The 17,429-nt window shown below is 39.5% G+C and overlaps 1 protein-coding gene across 1 annotated transcript in view; it reads right to left on the bottom strand.

Moving 5' to 3' along the window:
* TRPM3 (transient receptor potential cation channel subfamily M member 3) overlaps positions 1 to 17,429 on the bottom strand; it is a 494,196-nt gene that overhangs the window by 195,248 nt on the left and 281,519 nt on the right. The window contains exon 7 of the mRNA XM_077759293.1: positions 4,225 to 4,299. Within this exon, the coding sequence (XP_077615419.1) occupies positions 4,225 to 4,299 (75 nt within the window). The remainder of the gene's footprint in view (positions 1 to 4,224; positions 4,300 to 17,429) is intronic.

Raw genomic sequence — 17,429 nt, 5'->3', positions numbered from 1 at the left:
AAGAGACTTAATAAACCTGAGATTGAATTCACCAAAATTAGACGGAAAGGGGGCTTGGAATGGGATTCATTTGATTGAAGGAAAATTTTTATTATGCAACATTTCTTACCTAAATTTATGAACCATAATTCATACTCACTATAACGGTTCTCATTGTCTGAATAAGGGAAACAAATTGTCAGGACCAAACAAATCCTGCTGCATGCATACTGTGCAGACAGAATCTAAGAGCGGAAATACAGGGTGAAGAGAACCTTTTACGTCTCCCCGAACTCCTGATGGCACATTAATTGTTGCTTCTTTCAGAATCCAACCCTCTCCCCCTCCACGATTTCCTAATAAATTCTGATGGGCACTCGAGTCAGTACTCACTTCCTGTGTTCTCCCTCTGGGTGGAAGAAATGCAACTAATGAGGGAAGGTTCAACTCAGATTTGTCTGATGACCAGTAAAGCTGACTCTTCAATCCTCAGTCCCCCGTTCTAGCAAAGGCACACCTATTTTTTCATCCTCCCTCATTCGAGCAGGAATTGCCCATACAACCCCATGTGGACGGGAGGACACCCAGGCTCATTAGCCAGCAAGAACTGTTGAGTCCCCTGCCTGAGATTCAGGACTGCAGCATTTGCCCGTAGGGCGCGGCAGTCTTTGGAACTTCACGCCAGTTTTGAGATCTGGTCCTGCTCATTGAACAGGGACAGCCTGTTCAGGGAGGGCAAGCGCTGCTTGCTTGTTTCAGCGTTGGGTACCAAAAAAGAAAAAAAATAGTTCACCTATTTGGCCGGTCTTAGGGCATAACATCTGTATTTTCCTCTTTTTTTGTTTTTTCTTAGAGGTTAATATCTTGAGCGGAGGGTTCAAGGTTAAAAGATTTTTATTCTGCTAAAATCTATGACAATTTTATTGCTGACATCTTGGGAGCACTGTTTCTGGTCACTCTTCAAGCCTATATGAAATATATTTCGCTTTTATAGCCATCAGTTTCAATGGTGTGAAATGATTCAAATACCATTTGAAGGGATAGGCAAAGTATTTTAAATTCTGGGAAGGGGCTTTGAAAGGTCCTGGGACAAATTCCAGGGCCTTAATCACCACAAGCAAATTAGAATCTCAGCCCACTTTTTTTTAGATTCCCGAGAAAGCGAGCTACCTTATCCTCTCTAAATATATCCCACAGTAAAATTGTTGATTATGGCAGAAAAGTACTCAGTCAGCCAGTCAGCACAAGTTCTGCCATTTATTTTGTTAGCCTAACTTTCTAAAGTTAGCTATGCATTTATACTGAATGGTTGATCCTAATCTAGTCTGAAAAGCAGCCATAGGCAATTATCACTTTAAATAAAGGGGGAGGGGAATCAATACTTATTTCTTTTTCTGTGTAAATGGAAATAGTGGAGCCATGATGGCTTTGTCCGCTACAAAAAAATACATATCCTTCAATTCTCTAAGTTCAGAAGAGGGAAACGATTTAACAAGAATTACAATTCAATAGAAACTCAGTCAAATTTCCAGAACAAATGATTTCATGCCCATGACCGAAGTATTCATGATGGTCTTTGCCTGGGCATGTTCCTATGCATTTATCTGCCCAGAGTCTATGTGTTACTGTTCTACTATGTGTCTTTCCCCTTGTAGTTTTTAACACACAAGCTCCTCTATTAAATTTTTATCAGACTGGAAACCAGAGCTAAAAATAAGGCCAGAAAAACATTTATTGATGTTTACAATAAAAATTTATTGAGCACCTATCTGCATGTATCAGGCACTGTGCTAGGTTTTCCAGATGACAAAAATGACTAAGACTCAGGCTCTGCTCACAAGGAGCTCACAATCTACAGATGATGGAAGGCAGGGCAGGCAGGTAGAGATAACCACTTGAGCAAAAGAGGCAGTTCTGCGACAGAGGCTTACACAGAGTGCTGTGGGAACATGGGTTGTACGGTGAATAACTGAGCCTACCAGAATCAGTGTGTGTGTGTGTGTGTGTGTGTGTGTGTGTGTTATAAGATTTCACAGAAGAGAAGATTTTCAAACTGAGTGTAGGCTTTTGTCCATAAGAAGAATTGGAAGAGGTTGGAATTTCAGCAAACATCAACACAGGAGAAAAACATATCTGATGAGGAATGTCATTACGTCATTTATGGGGAAATTGCAAGTAGCTTGGAAGGGGTGGAACGTAAGGTCTCCATGTATTATGGAAGAAGGGGAAACCAGAGAAATGGCAGATGAAAAGATATGGAAAGATTTTCAGTTAGCAGTGGAATAAGGAAGAGGTTGGGTCGCATCAAGAGGGTCTATGTTATCATGAGAGTAACCTATTAGAGAGCTGACCAATAACAGCAGATTTTGTTGACTGTTGAGACCAAAATGCCAAATATTTGCAACCCAACTCTTTCGAATCTGAAAAGAGATCTCAGAATTCTTCCCTGCATGTAAAAGAACCTAAGAGATCTTATCAGAATGGTGGGGGAGTGAAAAGAGATCTCAGAATTCTTCCCTGCATGTAAAAGAACCTAAGAGATCTTATCAGAATGGTGGAGAGCTCCCCCGTTGGACTCATTTGTTTACAGAATTGGCCTCAGTCCCTGAACAAAGTCATTCTAATGCAGAAAGAAGCTCTTTGCTAAAAGAGAAAGCTCTTTGCTTAGCTTGGATTGGAAAATGAATCAGATAAACAAGATAGGCAGATGCCAAGAAACAGGTTTCACTAACATGAGATCTACTCCCCCACCGTTATTCTTTTGAGTCCATTATTATCTTGATCGACAAAGTGACATTTTAGTACTAAGCATGACAAACATTTCAGGGACAGCCAACTCGTATCAGTCCATTGCAAAAGATGAAGAGAGGGCAGATGTTTAGACTGCATTATCTTCTTCACACAACCTATTCTTTTAGAGGGAAAGTTCTTTAAAGTAGAGAAAACTTCAAACAACACGTTCAGTTGAGAGCGTCTGAGAAATGGCAGGTCATCAGAGTCCAAAGTTAACTGATCATGAATTTGATATTTGTATTATGGATGGCCTTTTATTTGATCTGTTGAGTCTACAGGAAGTAGAAAGTCCAAACGATTGGGCTGAACAGGATACAGCATCCACAGAAGGCAATGCAATGTCCCTGATATACATGTCACCTGCCTAGAGGAAGTTTAACATCGTTTTCAGGTCATGTGGTTTGAACCCAGGGCTTTCAGCTATGAAAATATAAATTCATTATTTCTTACTTCCAGGTCTCCCTGGATGAAGTTCTGCTATGACCCTTAACTTACTGACTGTTAATTGGTCTCGTGGAACAGTTATGGGCCCAATGATGGAAATTTTCATGTCATGGTTATCCCAATGCATTGGAACATGGTGCAATGATCAAAAAAGATGCCAGTGATGACAATTGAACGTCCCTTTGCCTTCCCAGCCTCCTTCATATATTCTCAGGCATAGGATGACAAAGGGAAGTCCACGAGTCACATGAAGAAATACTGTAGCCATGGTTACACGATCAGGAGCTCCTCTGTTTATCTTCCCCCCCCCCCCCAAATGTCATCACCATGCCCTACTTCCTCCTTGTGTGGCTCCTGTGAACTCCTCCACCATCTTGCCACTAACCACCATCCTCTGCCCAAAGTTCTCCTGCTGATGAATTCCAGCTGATGTTCAACCCGTGTACGATGTGGAGTTTGTGTTCAAATAGTTGTTGAATGAAATAAAGACCCCCAAACCCTCCAAAGTAACAAGACTTTGGGTAGTGTCTTTTTGAATGAAATAATGCTTCCCTATGTGGAGTGAAAAGAGCAAAGGTTTGGGAAACACATCAGCCTGGTTTGTGCTATGCTGTACCACTACCTGGATTTAGAACAAGAGCTTAGTTACTCTGAAATGCTGTTTCATCAACTGTAAAAAAGGAAGATAATAATCCCTAATTTGAAGGGTCTCCGTGGATATTAAAAGAGACAATACATATGAAAATGTCTAGCATAGTGCCTGGAACACACCAGTGCCTCAAGAAATGCTCATCTCCATCCTCCCTGTTTTATGGGCGATTTTAGGATAATAAATAATAAGGAGTATAATAATAATAATCTCAGCTGTGGTTGGAGTCTTAGAAAGAGAAGCAGCAGTCATAAGGAGAGAGAGCGTTAGGAGTTTTGAAAGGAAATGAACGGCTTTATGGTTAATTTTCTTGGTTGGGGTTTAAGAGGAGATTCATGTTGTCCATTAATTATACTTACCTATTGTGTCTAATTGGCAACTACCCCAAAATGAATAAAACAAGCGGGAGTCAAGAGAGAAAAACGGCAGGCATCCTGTCAAAAAATAAAATCTTTGAAATTTCTACAACCCAATGGTTGAATATACATTTTATTAAAGCAGAGGGACTCACCCACTTTACAAATTTATACATGTGATGGCAATCCAAGTTGCACACTAAGACTTTTGCAAAGCATCAAATAGCCCTCTGTAGCAGCTAAGCCTGGTCTTCTCATTCCTTTACTTGTCTGCCTCCTTAAAATTAGCCATCCCCTTTGCTGGAGAAGCACCCCTTATTATTTGGCTTCAGCCTAGGTGAGTGCTGTGGTGCTCAAAGGGTTAAACGAGGCAATCCGTGTTGAGTACTTAGCTCTTGTAAATCCTCCAGAAATGTTAGCTGTTGGTACCGTGATTATAATAATAATTATGAATCTTTTGATTCTGTGTTTTCCAAGACCGAACAAGAACTGATTGTCCCCTCTCTCCTTTTAAAAAAGTGTTCTTTTTTGTTTTTGTTTTTAGACATATGTGTCCTGTTCTCAGATGATTAGCTACTTGTGACAAGGAATATTTTTTTTTCCTTCACTGACTAATGTACTAGTTAATTTTCTTTTTAGAGAAGAATTGAAACCAATGCCGACATATCATTCAATATCATAATATTATTTACTGAAAAGATCCCCACATTTCCCTCTCTTTTCCTTCTCTCATTGCCAATAAAATGACTAATTAGATACACAGACATATAGAAAGACATATATAAGTAGGTACACAGACATATAGAAAGATATATGTATTTATTTATTATATTATATATAATATTTACCTACATTATATATTATTATATTATATATATACTTATATATATATCTACCTATATTATATATCTTCCCCTTTCTTTCTTCCTTCCTTTGTGTATGCATACATGTATATATCTATCTACTTATTTATCCACAGAAAAAGTCATCAAAGCCACTTCATTATAATAGGTTTCCTTACCAATTTGTCTATACTATCTCAAACTGGGAGGCAAATTTAATTGTAATATCAAGACTCTGGAGTTGTTAATTTACTAAACAAGCTAGCCTGGGGTAAGATGGTCCAGTATCTCATTTCGAATCTAGGCCTCAGGGGTGAATCCCATCAAGAGTTCTGTTTCCTTTCTTTGTTCCTTCCCTGGAGGCATTTACGGAGCCCCCAGACCTTCAAATTATGTCTTCTGGTCCCAGCTTCCTAAGATCAAGCCAGACTCTTAGAGGAGCTTCAACTGGGGGCAGTGGTTGGGCAGATGGTAGCCAGTTTGTGAGAGACACAGTAGGGTCTTATCCACTTTTCAGGAACATCGCTTGGTGATTCCTCGGCGCCCACAATCTGTCAGAGCTGCCTTGTCATAAGAATGTACCCACTGGGGGAAAGACAAAGCAATATCCCTCGAAGCACAAAATGTAAGGGTTGGTTCCTATGGATTCTTAATAGTTTGTAAAATAACAAGCCAAGAGTAACTACTGTATATTTTCCAGAAAGTTACCAATTAGCGTGTTCCTGAGAACATAAATTCAGCTGGGGAGCACACAGCTCCCCAGCTCGCTCTACTGCTGTGTATGACAATTAGACTGCTTGCTAAACACTATGAGCAAAGCCCCAAATAGACAAAAACACAAACCCTCCTGGAAAATTAGCACAAGCGTTTGTTTATGGGGCCAAGGACAAAACTGGCGAGCTCTGTGTTTTGAAGAGCACACTGGTATTTTCAGTGTATTTCTTTTTTGCTTCCAGTTACCAAACCCTAATGAACAAAAGTTAAAACACCATTTTAGTGAATATGAACCAGCTTTGTTGAAGGTTTGTTGCATGGCTGCAAATGGAAATGTCTAGACATCTGGCGTCTGTTGACTGTGACCCCAGTTGTCTCGTTACTTCCTTGATTACCCTTCCGGGCATGGTGTAAAAAGTGGTCTCAAGGGGGAAAATAAAGGGCCATGGATTTTGCGTCAAATGAGGTTGATACCCTAAGAACCCTGCTTTCGTTCCTGACTGAGGTGCATGGAGAACCTTTCCTTATTTGAGTGCCTCTGGTGTTATGTTAAATACATGAAAACTGGGGCCCCTGGGTGGCTTAGTCGGTTAAGCGTCTGACTTTCGCTTAGGTCATGATCTCGCGGTTCGTGGGTTCGAGCCCTGCGTCGGGCTCTGTGCTGACTGCCAGCTCAGAGCCTGGAACCTATTTCAGAGTCTGTGTCTCCCTCTCTCTCTGACCCTCCCCTGCTCACGCTGTCTCTCTCTCTCTCCTAGAAATAAATAAAAAAATATTAAAAAAATAATAAATACATGAAAAGTACCTCCCAAACTAACTCAGTGACTATGCTGAGCAGCAGACTAGGTATGTGGCATTCTGAGCTCAGCTAAGATTTGCGCCAGCGAATGCACTGCATGAAGAGGGAGGACACCTCACCTTTTCTAGGTGGGCTTTCTCATCTGGAAAATGAAGGAAGTGACCCTGGTGAAATATATATATATATATAAAAAACATATATTATATATGTTCATATATAATAATGTATGATATATGTAAAATCCCATTTCCTAAAGAAACAAATCCCAGTTCACATGTAGACCTTGTTTATGTTGGCGGCTGAAATAATGCAATGCCGATACGTAAACAATTGAATGAAAGTACACCAAATTCAATTAGACCACATGCTGTGCGCTAAGTTTCTGGAGGTTGAAAGCTTTCACCTACATGGCTTATAATCCATTGCCCACATTCTACTCATTAAAATCTTACTTAAAATACCTCTGCCACATACCCCCTTGAATATTCCACCTAGAAATACTCTTTGTCTGAATTCCTGTTGTATTTTATGTCTTCAAAGGGCACTTAACACTTGCTGCATCTTATATTGCAGCTCTTTGTATCCTGAGCAGAAACAGCCCAGTGGTGGACGCTGATGCAGGCTGACTTCTGGGTCTGCCTCTTATCACCAGCCAGACATTGGGGCCAATACTGACCTCTTCATACTTCAGGGTTTTTCTTTTTTCTTTCTTTTTTTCTTTCTTTCTTTCTTTCTTTCTGGTCAGTGGGAATAATAAATGATACTCACTTTACAGGGTTGTTGTCATAAGGAGTAAACCACAATTTCTTGTTAAGTGTTTAGAATAGCATTCAATTAAACACTACTTATTGCTAACTTATTTGTCAAACTCTAAGTTCTTCAAGTGCACAACTATGCCTTATTTATCTTGCAACCCCTATTGTGCTTTGTATGTTGTAGGTGAACAAGCCAGTACTGGTAGAGTGATAGAAATGCTGTCAGGGAGAAATACAGCAGAGCAATCACTATTTATTTTAAATGAAAGATATTTTGAGTTCTCATTTTGCTACATTTTGAAAAGCCGAAGAGCATTCAGCCTGTGTTTTGGCTCCCCATGAAGCACCTTAAAGATATAGTGGAACAAAGCGCCACTTTGCCACAGTGAGCACCACAGACAACATCCAACAGGAAACAGCTGTTGAATGAGCTATTGTATGACCCAGCTCCATCCATCTTTCAGCTCCCAAAGGCCCCGGGAGAGCAGAGCTGGATTCTGGGGTAGCCAGGACCATAAGGAAGGGAAAATGAACACTTCCAGCTCCAAGCAACTCTACATACAGTAGAAATATAAAAGTGGGACATTTTCGGGAGCCCATTATATACTAAGGTGTCTGGTTATGGCTTTTAATTGGGGATAAATTTAGGCTGTATTGTCATTCATTAACTCCAAGTAGGGAATTTAATTTTGTTTCTGATTCCAGCTACTATCAAATATAAGCATCAAATCTGTTACACTGGTCTCATAATTTTTTATACACATCCTTTATGTATGATCGGGCAGTAGGATTCTCTATAACATGTCCTTAGCCAGCCACTTCCTTTAGGTTTCCTGACATGACTGTTTTCTCTTAGATGAAGCAGAGGATCGCCAACAGGTTGAGTGAGCAAGAGAAAACATGCCTATGCTGGCTCCTTATCCCCCAAGTCAAGAATGATACATATACACTTGAGGGAGGAAGCTTCTGAACTTGTCTAATACATGAATAGGCTGACTACTTCCAAAGGTTTTCTTCCTCTCTCCTTCTCTCCCAAGTCCTTTCCCCCCTTCCCTCTGCCCCTCCTTCTCTCCCTCCTTCCTTCCCTCCTTTTCTCCCTCTTTCCCTCTGTTCTTCCCTCTCTTTCTTCCTTTCTTTCCTTTCCTTCCCTTTCCTTCCTTTCCCTTCTCTTCCCTTCCATTCTTCCCTTCTGGCTCCTGCGCCTATCCCTTTCCTTTCTTTCCTTTGGTTTGCCTGCCTCCCTTCCAGCCCCCCCCTTCCTTCCTTTCTCCTTCCCTCCCTCCCTTCCACGACAAAATCTGTGTTTGTTCATTGTAAAAAAACAAAACAACATTGACAAGTGTTCAAAGGTATAAGTGGAACATGTTAGTTCTCATTCTACCTCCCTTACCCCAGGTTTCACATCTTACCTCCTTCACCTCCTCCTTCACCTCATGGACAACTAATAATTATTCACCTGTGTCCTTTCAGGTATTTTATAAGCATATACTCTTTCAAATTCTTATAAACATAAATGTAATCATAAGCACACAGTTGTACTGTTTTACAACAGGCTTTTTAACTTAAAAAAAAAATACCCTTGGATATCTTTGTATATGAGCCCAAATAGAGCCAGTCCATTTTTCATAGTAACTTCAGAGTATTTCACTATATGTTTACACATAATTTAATGAGTCACTTATTCATGAATCTTTGAGTTATCCCATTTTTATTATTGTAAACAAACCTGCAGTAAATATGAATAGAAAAAATTCTTAGACGTTAAAATAAATGGCCAAGGGTATGCACATTTTAAATTTGATAGAGGTAGCCAAGCTGTCTTCCAAATAAGGTTGCTCATATTTGTACATACACTAGTACATATTTCTATATACACTTATTGACAGTAGATATTTGTAAACTTTTTTTTTTTTTTGCCAACTGATAGGTTAAAACATTTCATTGTCTTAATGTTAATTTCTTTACTTTCTAGTGAGGCTGAGTATTTATTTGTACTTTCTTCCCTGTGACCTTCCTGTTTATATAGTTTGCCCATTTTCTTAGAGAATTTTTCTCTTGGATTTGTGGATGACTTTTGTTTACTATGGAAATTAGCCCTTTGTTATAGTTGCAACTAATTGCTCTGCTTTACCATTTGTTTTTTGAACTAGGATTTTCTAATGGGGTTTCTAAACATTGAATTTGTTTTCTACAGTGATGCAGCTTGTGTGAATGAAAAAGTCACAATAGCTCTGAGTTTGGTTTATGAAAAGAAGAAGGGAAAGGATACCAGGCAAAGTAGAAACAGGGAAAATAACAGTTCCATAAAGGAAGTATCCAGAGAGGAAAGGTCAGGTTTGTTCTCAAAGCACTTGCCTGTGGTTTCATTAAATTTGTAAGACATTAGATCTTCCTAGCTTTATTCCTTTAGCAAGATAGAAGAGAAATTCCACCTGTTTATAGCTCTACCTTTGGGGTTTTCCTGAAAAACACAAGCTAAAAAAAAATCAACTAGGGTTAGATGAATAAGGACACATGTATCCTGGTCTCTAAAACAAAGTGACCCAATTCACCATTTATTAAGAGAAGCTCCATAAAGTAATCCTTTTATATCTGTCAGTGTCAGCAAATACTCTCAATTTTATATTTACTGGCATTCAAAACATTTTAAGAGCCCTTCAATTGTATCTTGCCAAGTTATTAGTTACCGCCTAGGGGTTATTAAAATGTAGGAATGTCATATAGGATAATCGACAAAAGAGGGCTTTAATTCCATAAGAAATTCATCCTTTAATCAGGTCTCCTCACATATTTCCTCAACAGAGTTAGGGGATGCTCTTATTCCCTAATATAGCTAACTCCCTTGCCCTTTTCTCCCAACAGGACTCAAGTCCTGTTATAATGTTTGGAGTTGAGAGGCTGACCAATCCCGTCTTCCTGCTTATTACTAAGAATATAGTCATATATATGTCACATGAGAATTATTTTCCAGGATTTATCTTTGAAACATTTATATCAAGAGTACAGTGTCGGGTCACCTGAGTGGCTCAGTCAGTTAAGCATCCGACTTCAGCTCAGGTCACGATTTCGTGGTTCGTGAGTTTGAGCCCTGCATCAGGCTCTGTGCAGACAGCTCAGAGCCTGGAGCCTGCTTCAGATTCTGTGTGTGTGTGTGTGTGTGTGTGTGTGTGTGTGTGTGTTCCTCCCCTGCTTGTGCTCTGTCTCTCCCTCTCAAAAATAATAAAGATTAAAATATTTTTTAAAAAGGGTACAGTGTCATAGAAACACAGAATCTTTTATATTTATTTACTTATTTTTCAAAAAATTTTTTAACGTTTTATTTATTTCTGAGAGAGAGAGACAGCATGAGCAGGGGAGGGTCAGAGAGAGAGGAAGACACAGAATCTGAAGCAGGCTCCAGGCTCTGAGCTAGCCGTCAGCACAGAGACCAATGTGGGACTCGAACCCATGAACCGTGAGATCATGACAGGAGCCAAAGTTGACTGCCCCACTGACTGAATCACCCAGGCTACCCTTTATTTATTTTTAATATTTTGGGATTTAAAATGTTACCAAGTGATGTACAATAAAATATATGGCTCCATTAAGGATCCATTATGGAATGCACATGCAATATGCATAGCACAGCATATGTGATTACTTTGAGGCTTAGGGGATCCACTGAAGTTGGTTAACTTAAAAAGTTAACTAAGCCAGAATGGTCTAAAAGAATCTCTATAATTTTAGACATCTCATCTCAATCCAGTTTCAAGGGGAAATTATAATTTCCAGAGCCAGTGCAAGTCTCTTCAACCACCTATCACTAAAAATCTCACAGGTGAAGAGTGAAAGGGCATGCTACAAAGCTCATGCTACAGGAGCTATTTATGGACAAGGCTCTCCAGTGAACACATTGGAACCTATAGGCAATCTTTTTTTATGAATGGCAGATATGTTTTATCTCATGCGACCGCTCTGGCCATTTCTTAACAACAATCGGGAATGCTAAGCTGAAAAGATATGACAAAAACTGTCAGCTGTACCCTGATATCTATTCTTCCTTTCCTTCATAGTGATGGAAATTATGTAATTGTCCAGGATAAAGACTACATTTTCAAACCCCCTTTTAGGTAGGGGTAAGCATGTGACCAAATATTGGTACATGGGATGTAATCCAAAATGGTGTGTATGAATTTCTCAATGTGATTTTAAAGGGAAGGGGTATTATGACTTCTGCTCACTCCTTTTTCCTGATTCTTTCTGGCTAGAATGTAGATGTGATGGTGAACTCCCATGGGCCATGAAGACAGGGATAGGAAGAGCAAAAGGAAGAAGGGATCTGGGTCCTCACCACTGTGAGGCCACTACATTAAATCTGGACTCCTGTTTGGAATGACATATATAGAAGGAATAAACTCCATTCTCATTTAGTCATCCATTGTTTTGGGCCATTGTTACAAAAGCAGAACCTGTGTCCTAGTGAATGTGAAATTGTTCTGAGCTGAATCAAGACTCAATAGGAAAAGTGTCATGCTAGGTTTGAAATGCCAGCTATGGGCAAGGTACCCGATGGTGGTCTGCCAACTCTAACCTCTTACTGTGTGTGTAGCTAACCTACTCCAAAAATGGAAAACTTACAAAAATACCTCTCCTGTCACTCATAGGCCATTTGCTTGTTTTTTTCTCTGTGCAACGGTTGACCGTTTCTGGCTTAGCCTCTCTGTATTTGGTATAAATACAAAGAAATGAGACTGACTTTACAATCACAATAAGAATAAGATAATACATGTAGTGGGGCGCCTGGGTGGCTTAGTCGGTTAAGCGTCCGACTCTCACTTAGGTCATGATCTCGCGGTTCGTGGGTTTGAGCCCTGCCTCGGGCTCTGTGCTGACTGCCAGCGCAGAGCCTGGAGCCTATTTCAGAGTCTGTATCTCCCTCTCTCTCTGACCCTCCCCTGCTCACGCTGTCTCTCTCTCTCTCTCTCTCTCCTAGAAATAAATAAAAAATATTTAAAAAAAAGATAATACATGTAGTATTTACGATATGCCATGTATTTGTAAATGTAAATATGTAAATGACCACAATCCTTTAGAACAACCTCATGGAATACGATGTGCTTATTTCAATGACGTTGCCATTACTAAAATATTTTTGGAATTTTTTTTGAAGCTGTAAATTCACACGTTTCTTCTAATAATAGGACTGGATCAAATCGCTTATATTTCCATCATGCCAAACTGGCAACTCTTCATTGAGCACTTACTCTGCATAACATTGTTACTTTGAGTGTCAGAGAGGCTGGTAATCAATTAGGGATGTCAAGGGCACTCTTTAGATAATCTATGTTAAATTTCTAGGGTAAGATGGCTTCATAATTTAACATAGAAAAATAATACATATAAGGGGTCTACTATATGTTTGAGAGAATGAGAAATAAATACTAGAAATGAAAGGTGATTTTTTAAAAAGCTCTGCTTCATGGGATTCTATATCACAAATCTATTCATTCACTCAAGATTTATACTACTGCCCCGCTCCCTTGCTTCCCCCCAAAGTCTCAGTAATTTATAAATTAAAAATTAGAGCTCTCTTTGTATTCAATTTCAAACTCTTTATTCTACTAGCACCTTGATTTATTAAAATAGTCCCTGGATAATGCATCTGGTGAGGAGGCTCTCCAGGGGCCTATGGGTAAAGCAACCACATGTCTGCTTCTGCCCCCACATCAGCTAATAACCCTGGACTGTGGGGTTTCTCAGAGTACCAAGGACTCTGACAGGAGAGCTCCCAGTGTTAAGCAAATTTCTGGAGTCACTGAGCCTGAAACATCTAACGCGTGGTGCTCAGAGCGGGTGCTGCTGAATTAAAAATACTGATCCGATTTACTTCATGAGTCAGTTCTGCCTGTTAAGCAAGTCGGTATTTCTCTTAAATGAAAAATAACTTCCTTATGCCCATTGTGGCAGAAAGGTCAACTCAAGTCCATTTACAGTTTTCAAAAATACGTCAGGAGCTCAAACTTAGACAATGACTTTGGTCTTCACCCGGGAAAGAAGAGATTCAAAGCAAATGAAGTCAGCTATAGGGAAGAACTTCCCAACAAGTAGGATTGAAGCATGTGCCAGGGCTGACATCCAGCCTATTCTGTTGCTTTAGGAAACCAAAGTCTTCACAGGTTGTTAAATATTTTAAGTCTTACTGCTGTCTCGTTTTTGCAACTTCTTCTCTACGTCTTTAGACTAGTATTCTTATTATTATTGTTAGTTTGGGTGATAAGCATCCAATCATATATAAATACCTGTGTTGGCTTCGGGACCGCATAATAAAGCATATATTTTTTTATAGAATTCTAAATAGCAATATCCTCAAATACCAAATGTGATTATGCTTTATGAATTCTGCCATCGTCTCTGCTGCTTGTTTACTTAGAAACACCAAGTCCAATTTAATCTGCTGCTTTAGAGAAAGTGCTCTTAGTATCTTCATCAGATGAGGCTACACTCAAATGTGAGTCATTACTCTGGGTCAAAGAAAACGCAGGGAATCAAATACTCATTCAGGCAAACCCTGACAACAGCAAAAGTACTGGTTATGGAAATCTAAACTAACCCAGACATTCCCATTAATTAATACTACAAAAATAAATGTATCTATAACGACTGCCATGGGGACATAATCCCTTAGGCTGGATTTAGTCTGACATAGATTTCACTTTATAGTATGAAGATGACAAAGTCAGAAATTTCTAGCCTCATAATGAAATTTCCTACAACCTAAATTGATGTTCACAATATAATTAGGCAGTCTGAATAAAAGTTTGCATTTAGGCAAACCTAAAATAAAATTCAAACAGCAAAGGAGTAACATTTTCATCAAATAGAGCCCAAAGATAACTATATTTCTGTCCTGTTCCTTCAATCCCCTTTTTGAATAAAATGGTAACTTACAAGAAGAAAATTTAAAGTATAAGATATATTCTGGACAAATTCACATTTAGCCCAAGTTCTAACACCTCCACCAAATACAGTATTCAACAATCCTGACATTCACCATGATTGCTCCAAGACACTGGAATAGCTTGAATGTCTAAGGAAAGATTACAGTTTCTCCATCATGCTCTCTTTATTCAGACAGGAGGAACAAGTAGAGTGTAGAATGTGTTTTCAACAATACAGAAAAAAATCAAAAGAATTTTCTGGTTATTGCTGCAATGGTCAAGATTTTAAAATCAGTTACTACTTGGCAATGAGAAAGAATGAAATCTGGCCATTTGCAGCCATGTGGATGGAACTGGAGGGTATTATGCTAAGTGAAATAAGTCCGACAAAGAAAGACAGATACCATATGTTTTCAGTCATATATGGATCTTGAGAAATTTAACAGAAGACCATAGGGAAGGGGTGGAAAAAAAAAAAAAAAAAGGTACAGAGATGGAAGGAGGCAAACCATGAGATACTCTTAAATACTGAGAATAGAGGGTTGATGGGGGTTGGGGGAGAGGGGAAAGCGGGTGTTGGACACTGAGGAGGGCACTTGTTGGGATGAGCACTGGGTTTGTATGAAAACCAATTTGACAATAAAGTATGTTTAAAAAATAAGCAATAGCTGTAAAAAATAAACAAAATAAGGGTGTGTGGCTTTAGTCGGTTAGGCATCCAACTCTTGATTTTGCCTCAGGTCATGATCTCTAGGTTCATGAGATCGGGCCCTTTGTCAGACTCCGCACTGACAGCATGGAGCCTGCTTGGGATTCTCTCTCCCTTTCTCTGTGCCCTTTACTTGTGCACTTACTCACTCTCTCTCTCAAAATAAATTTTTTTAAAAAATGAGAAACACTAAAAACAGTAACAGTAACAACAACAAAAAGTTGGAATAAAATTCCTGATACTGTTATGGATTTTTAGAGTACTGTTGACTTGTTCAGTATCACTGTAATAATAAATAAAATATGTCTAAAGAACCTAAAATAAAAATAAAATAAAATCAGTTACTCTTTAACAAGGAACATCGAACAGAGGCTTGATGATATGTTCCAGAACATAATTCAGAGCCTCATTTTTCTCTCTGGACCTTTTCAGCAACTACAGAGATACAACGGCTTCTTCTTAACAATCAGAGTCAGGTTTGATGTGTGGTAAAACTACTGTGATGAACAATACCCTTGACTTTGACAGGCTTTACATGAGAGGGTCTGGTCTCAAGTTGGAATCCACTGCAGCCAGGCTCTCTAAAGATGGGACATGGATTCTCGCTGGGTGACCACTGCACCATGGAGAAGACAAAAAGGAAACAATTTCTGAAGGAAAGGAAACAGTTTTGCCACATGCCAAAATCCTTTCATATGATGACTCCTATGTTAACTCATCTACCAAGGTTCACAGATACAGAAACAAAGTCTGGAAGTGCTTTCATATTGAACATTTGTGAATGGCATGATATGCTGTCTGGATTTCCTTCAAAGTTATCCAAGGGAAGATGTAGGCGGGTATAGAGAGAGAGATTCTGCGGTTGGACATGGGTTGATAAATGTAGAGGCTGGGTGATAGTTATGGAGATTATCATAATATTCCCCAATTTTTTTTTTGGTATGTGAATATTTGTAACAATAAAAATGTGTGCAAAAAATATGCTTGGGACTTTAAAGTCCCATTAGGCTGCTTGGATGCTACTTTCTGGAGCAGGCCATGAGGGGTAGTCTTTTAGTGGATATATATTTCCTGAACAAGTACTATGTTCCCAGCAGTGTGGCAAGTTGCCTCAATGTAGGTGACTATGTGGACAGCAATAAAATAAATATGAAGAAGAGCTGATTATGTACCTTTGTTTATTTAAACAGTTCAAACTTAGTATATGGTGTTTGAAACTGTTAACCAAAGGTGTGGGTCACTTTCCATAATTCTCTTAATCACTTCCCTGAACCTCAGTCTGGTCTTGTAGATGACTGATTTTATGTTCTTGTGAATGTCAGCCACAGCGTGGCTTTCATCCACAGACTCTGGCCTCTCTCTCCCTCTTATTTGCCAGGCAAAATCCCTACAGGTGCTTAGCCCAACTTTATGTCTGTTCCACTACTCGAGCTGAACATGGCTGCAAAGAGAACACACAGCCCTGGTGATTCATGCCTCTTGAAATTCACAACCTCAAAAACTGAGTGGGACCGTGTTACTACAGAGTAAAGCTACATTTCCCTGGTCCAGTCACTCAACCTGTCTGTATATTAAGTACGGTTCTTTCCTCTCCCCAATCTCATCCACCTCCTCCCCTTCCACACTCTTTGCAAATCACCTCCTCTATGCTTTTCTGGATAAAGAAGCTATCTACAGAGAAAGTACCTGATCATCCCAGCAGAAAATATTCCAGCCTATCCAGCTCTGTGCCCATACATAATACTCTGCCTTCCCTCCTGCTGTGCAGGAAGAAACTGTCCTTGTCTTAAGGTCAAGCTCTTGATATGTGCATCGAATCTCATTGTCTCCTTCTCTCATTAAGGACTCTGTCTCAATTCCCTAGAGATTGGTCCTCAACTTCCTTGCTTTTCTGCAAAATCTTACTCTTTCGGGGTTCTCACTAGTCCCCTTGGTTTATGAATACACCAGTGTTGCTAAGAACGGCCCTGCAGCTTCCTTGATGTGTCTACTCCTTACCCTGAATGCTCAATTCATTAGTAAGTTCTCTTGAATTCTGCTTTTACAATATATCCTTAGGAACAATACTGTAGGATTTATAGGAGACACATAAAACAGGCAAATTCATAAAGATATAAAGTGGAAGAGTGGTGACTAGGGGCTGGAAGGGGGTAGTAAAGGGGAGTTAGTGTTGGATGGGTACAGAATTTCAGTTTGCAAGGATGAAAATGTTATGGGGATGGATAGTGGTGATGGTTACACACCAGTGGATATGCACCTAATGCCATTGAACTGTATGCTTAAAAATGGTCCAAATGGTAAATTTTATGTTATGTATATTTTACATGTAAAAAAAAGATCAGTTAAGAAAATATATATGCAGGGGCGCCTGGGTGGCTTAGTCGGTTAAGCGTCCGACTTTCGCTTAGGTCATGATCTCGCGGTTCGTGGGTTCGAGCCCCGCGTTGGGCTCTGTGCTGACTGCTCGCTCGG

This window comes from Crocuta crocuta, unplaced genomic scaffold (assembly GCF_008692635.1).
Source record: "Crocuta crocuta isolate KB4526 unplaced genomic scaffold, BGI_CrCroc_1.0 scaffold41, whole genome shotgun sequence".
Classification (NCBI taxonomy): Eukaryota; Metazoa; Chordata; class Mammalia; order Carnivora; family Hyaenidae; genus Crocuta; species Crocuta crocuta.
The sequence above is the reverse complement of the archived record's forward strand: the minus strand, read 5'-3'. Positions and strand labels throughout refer to the sequence as shown.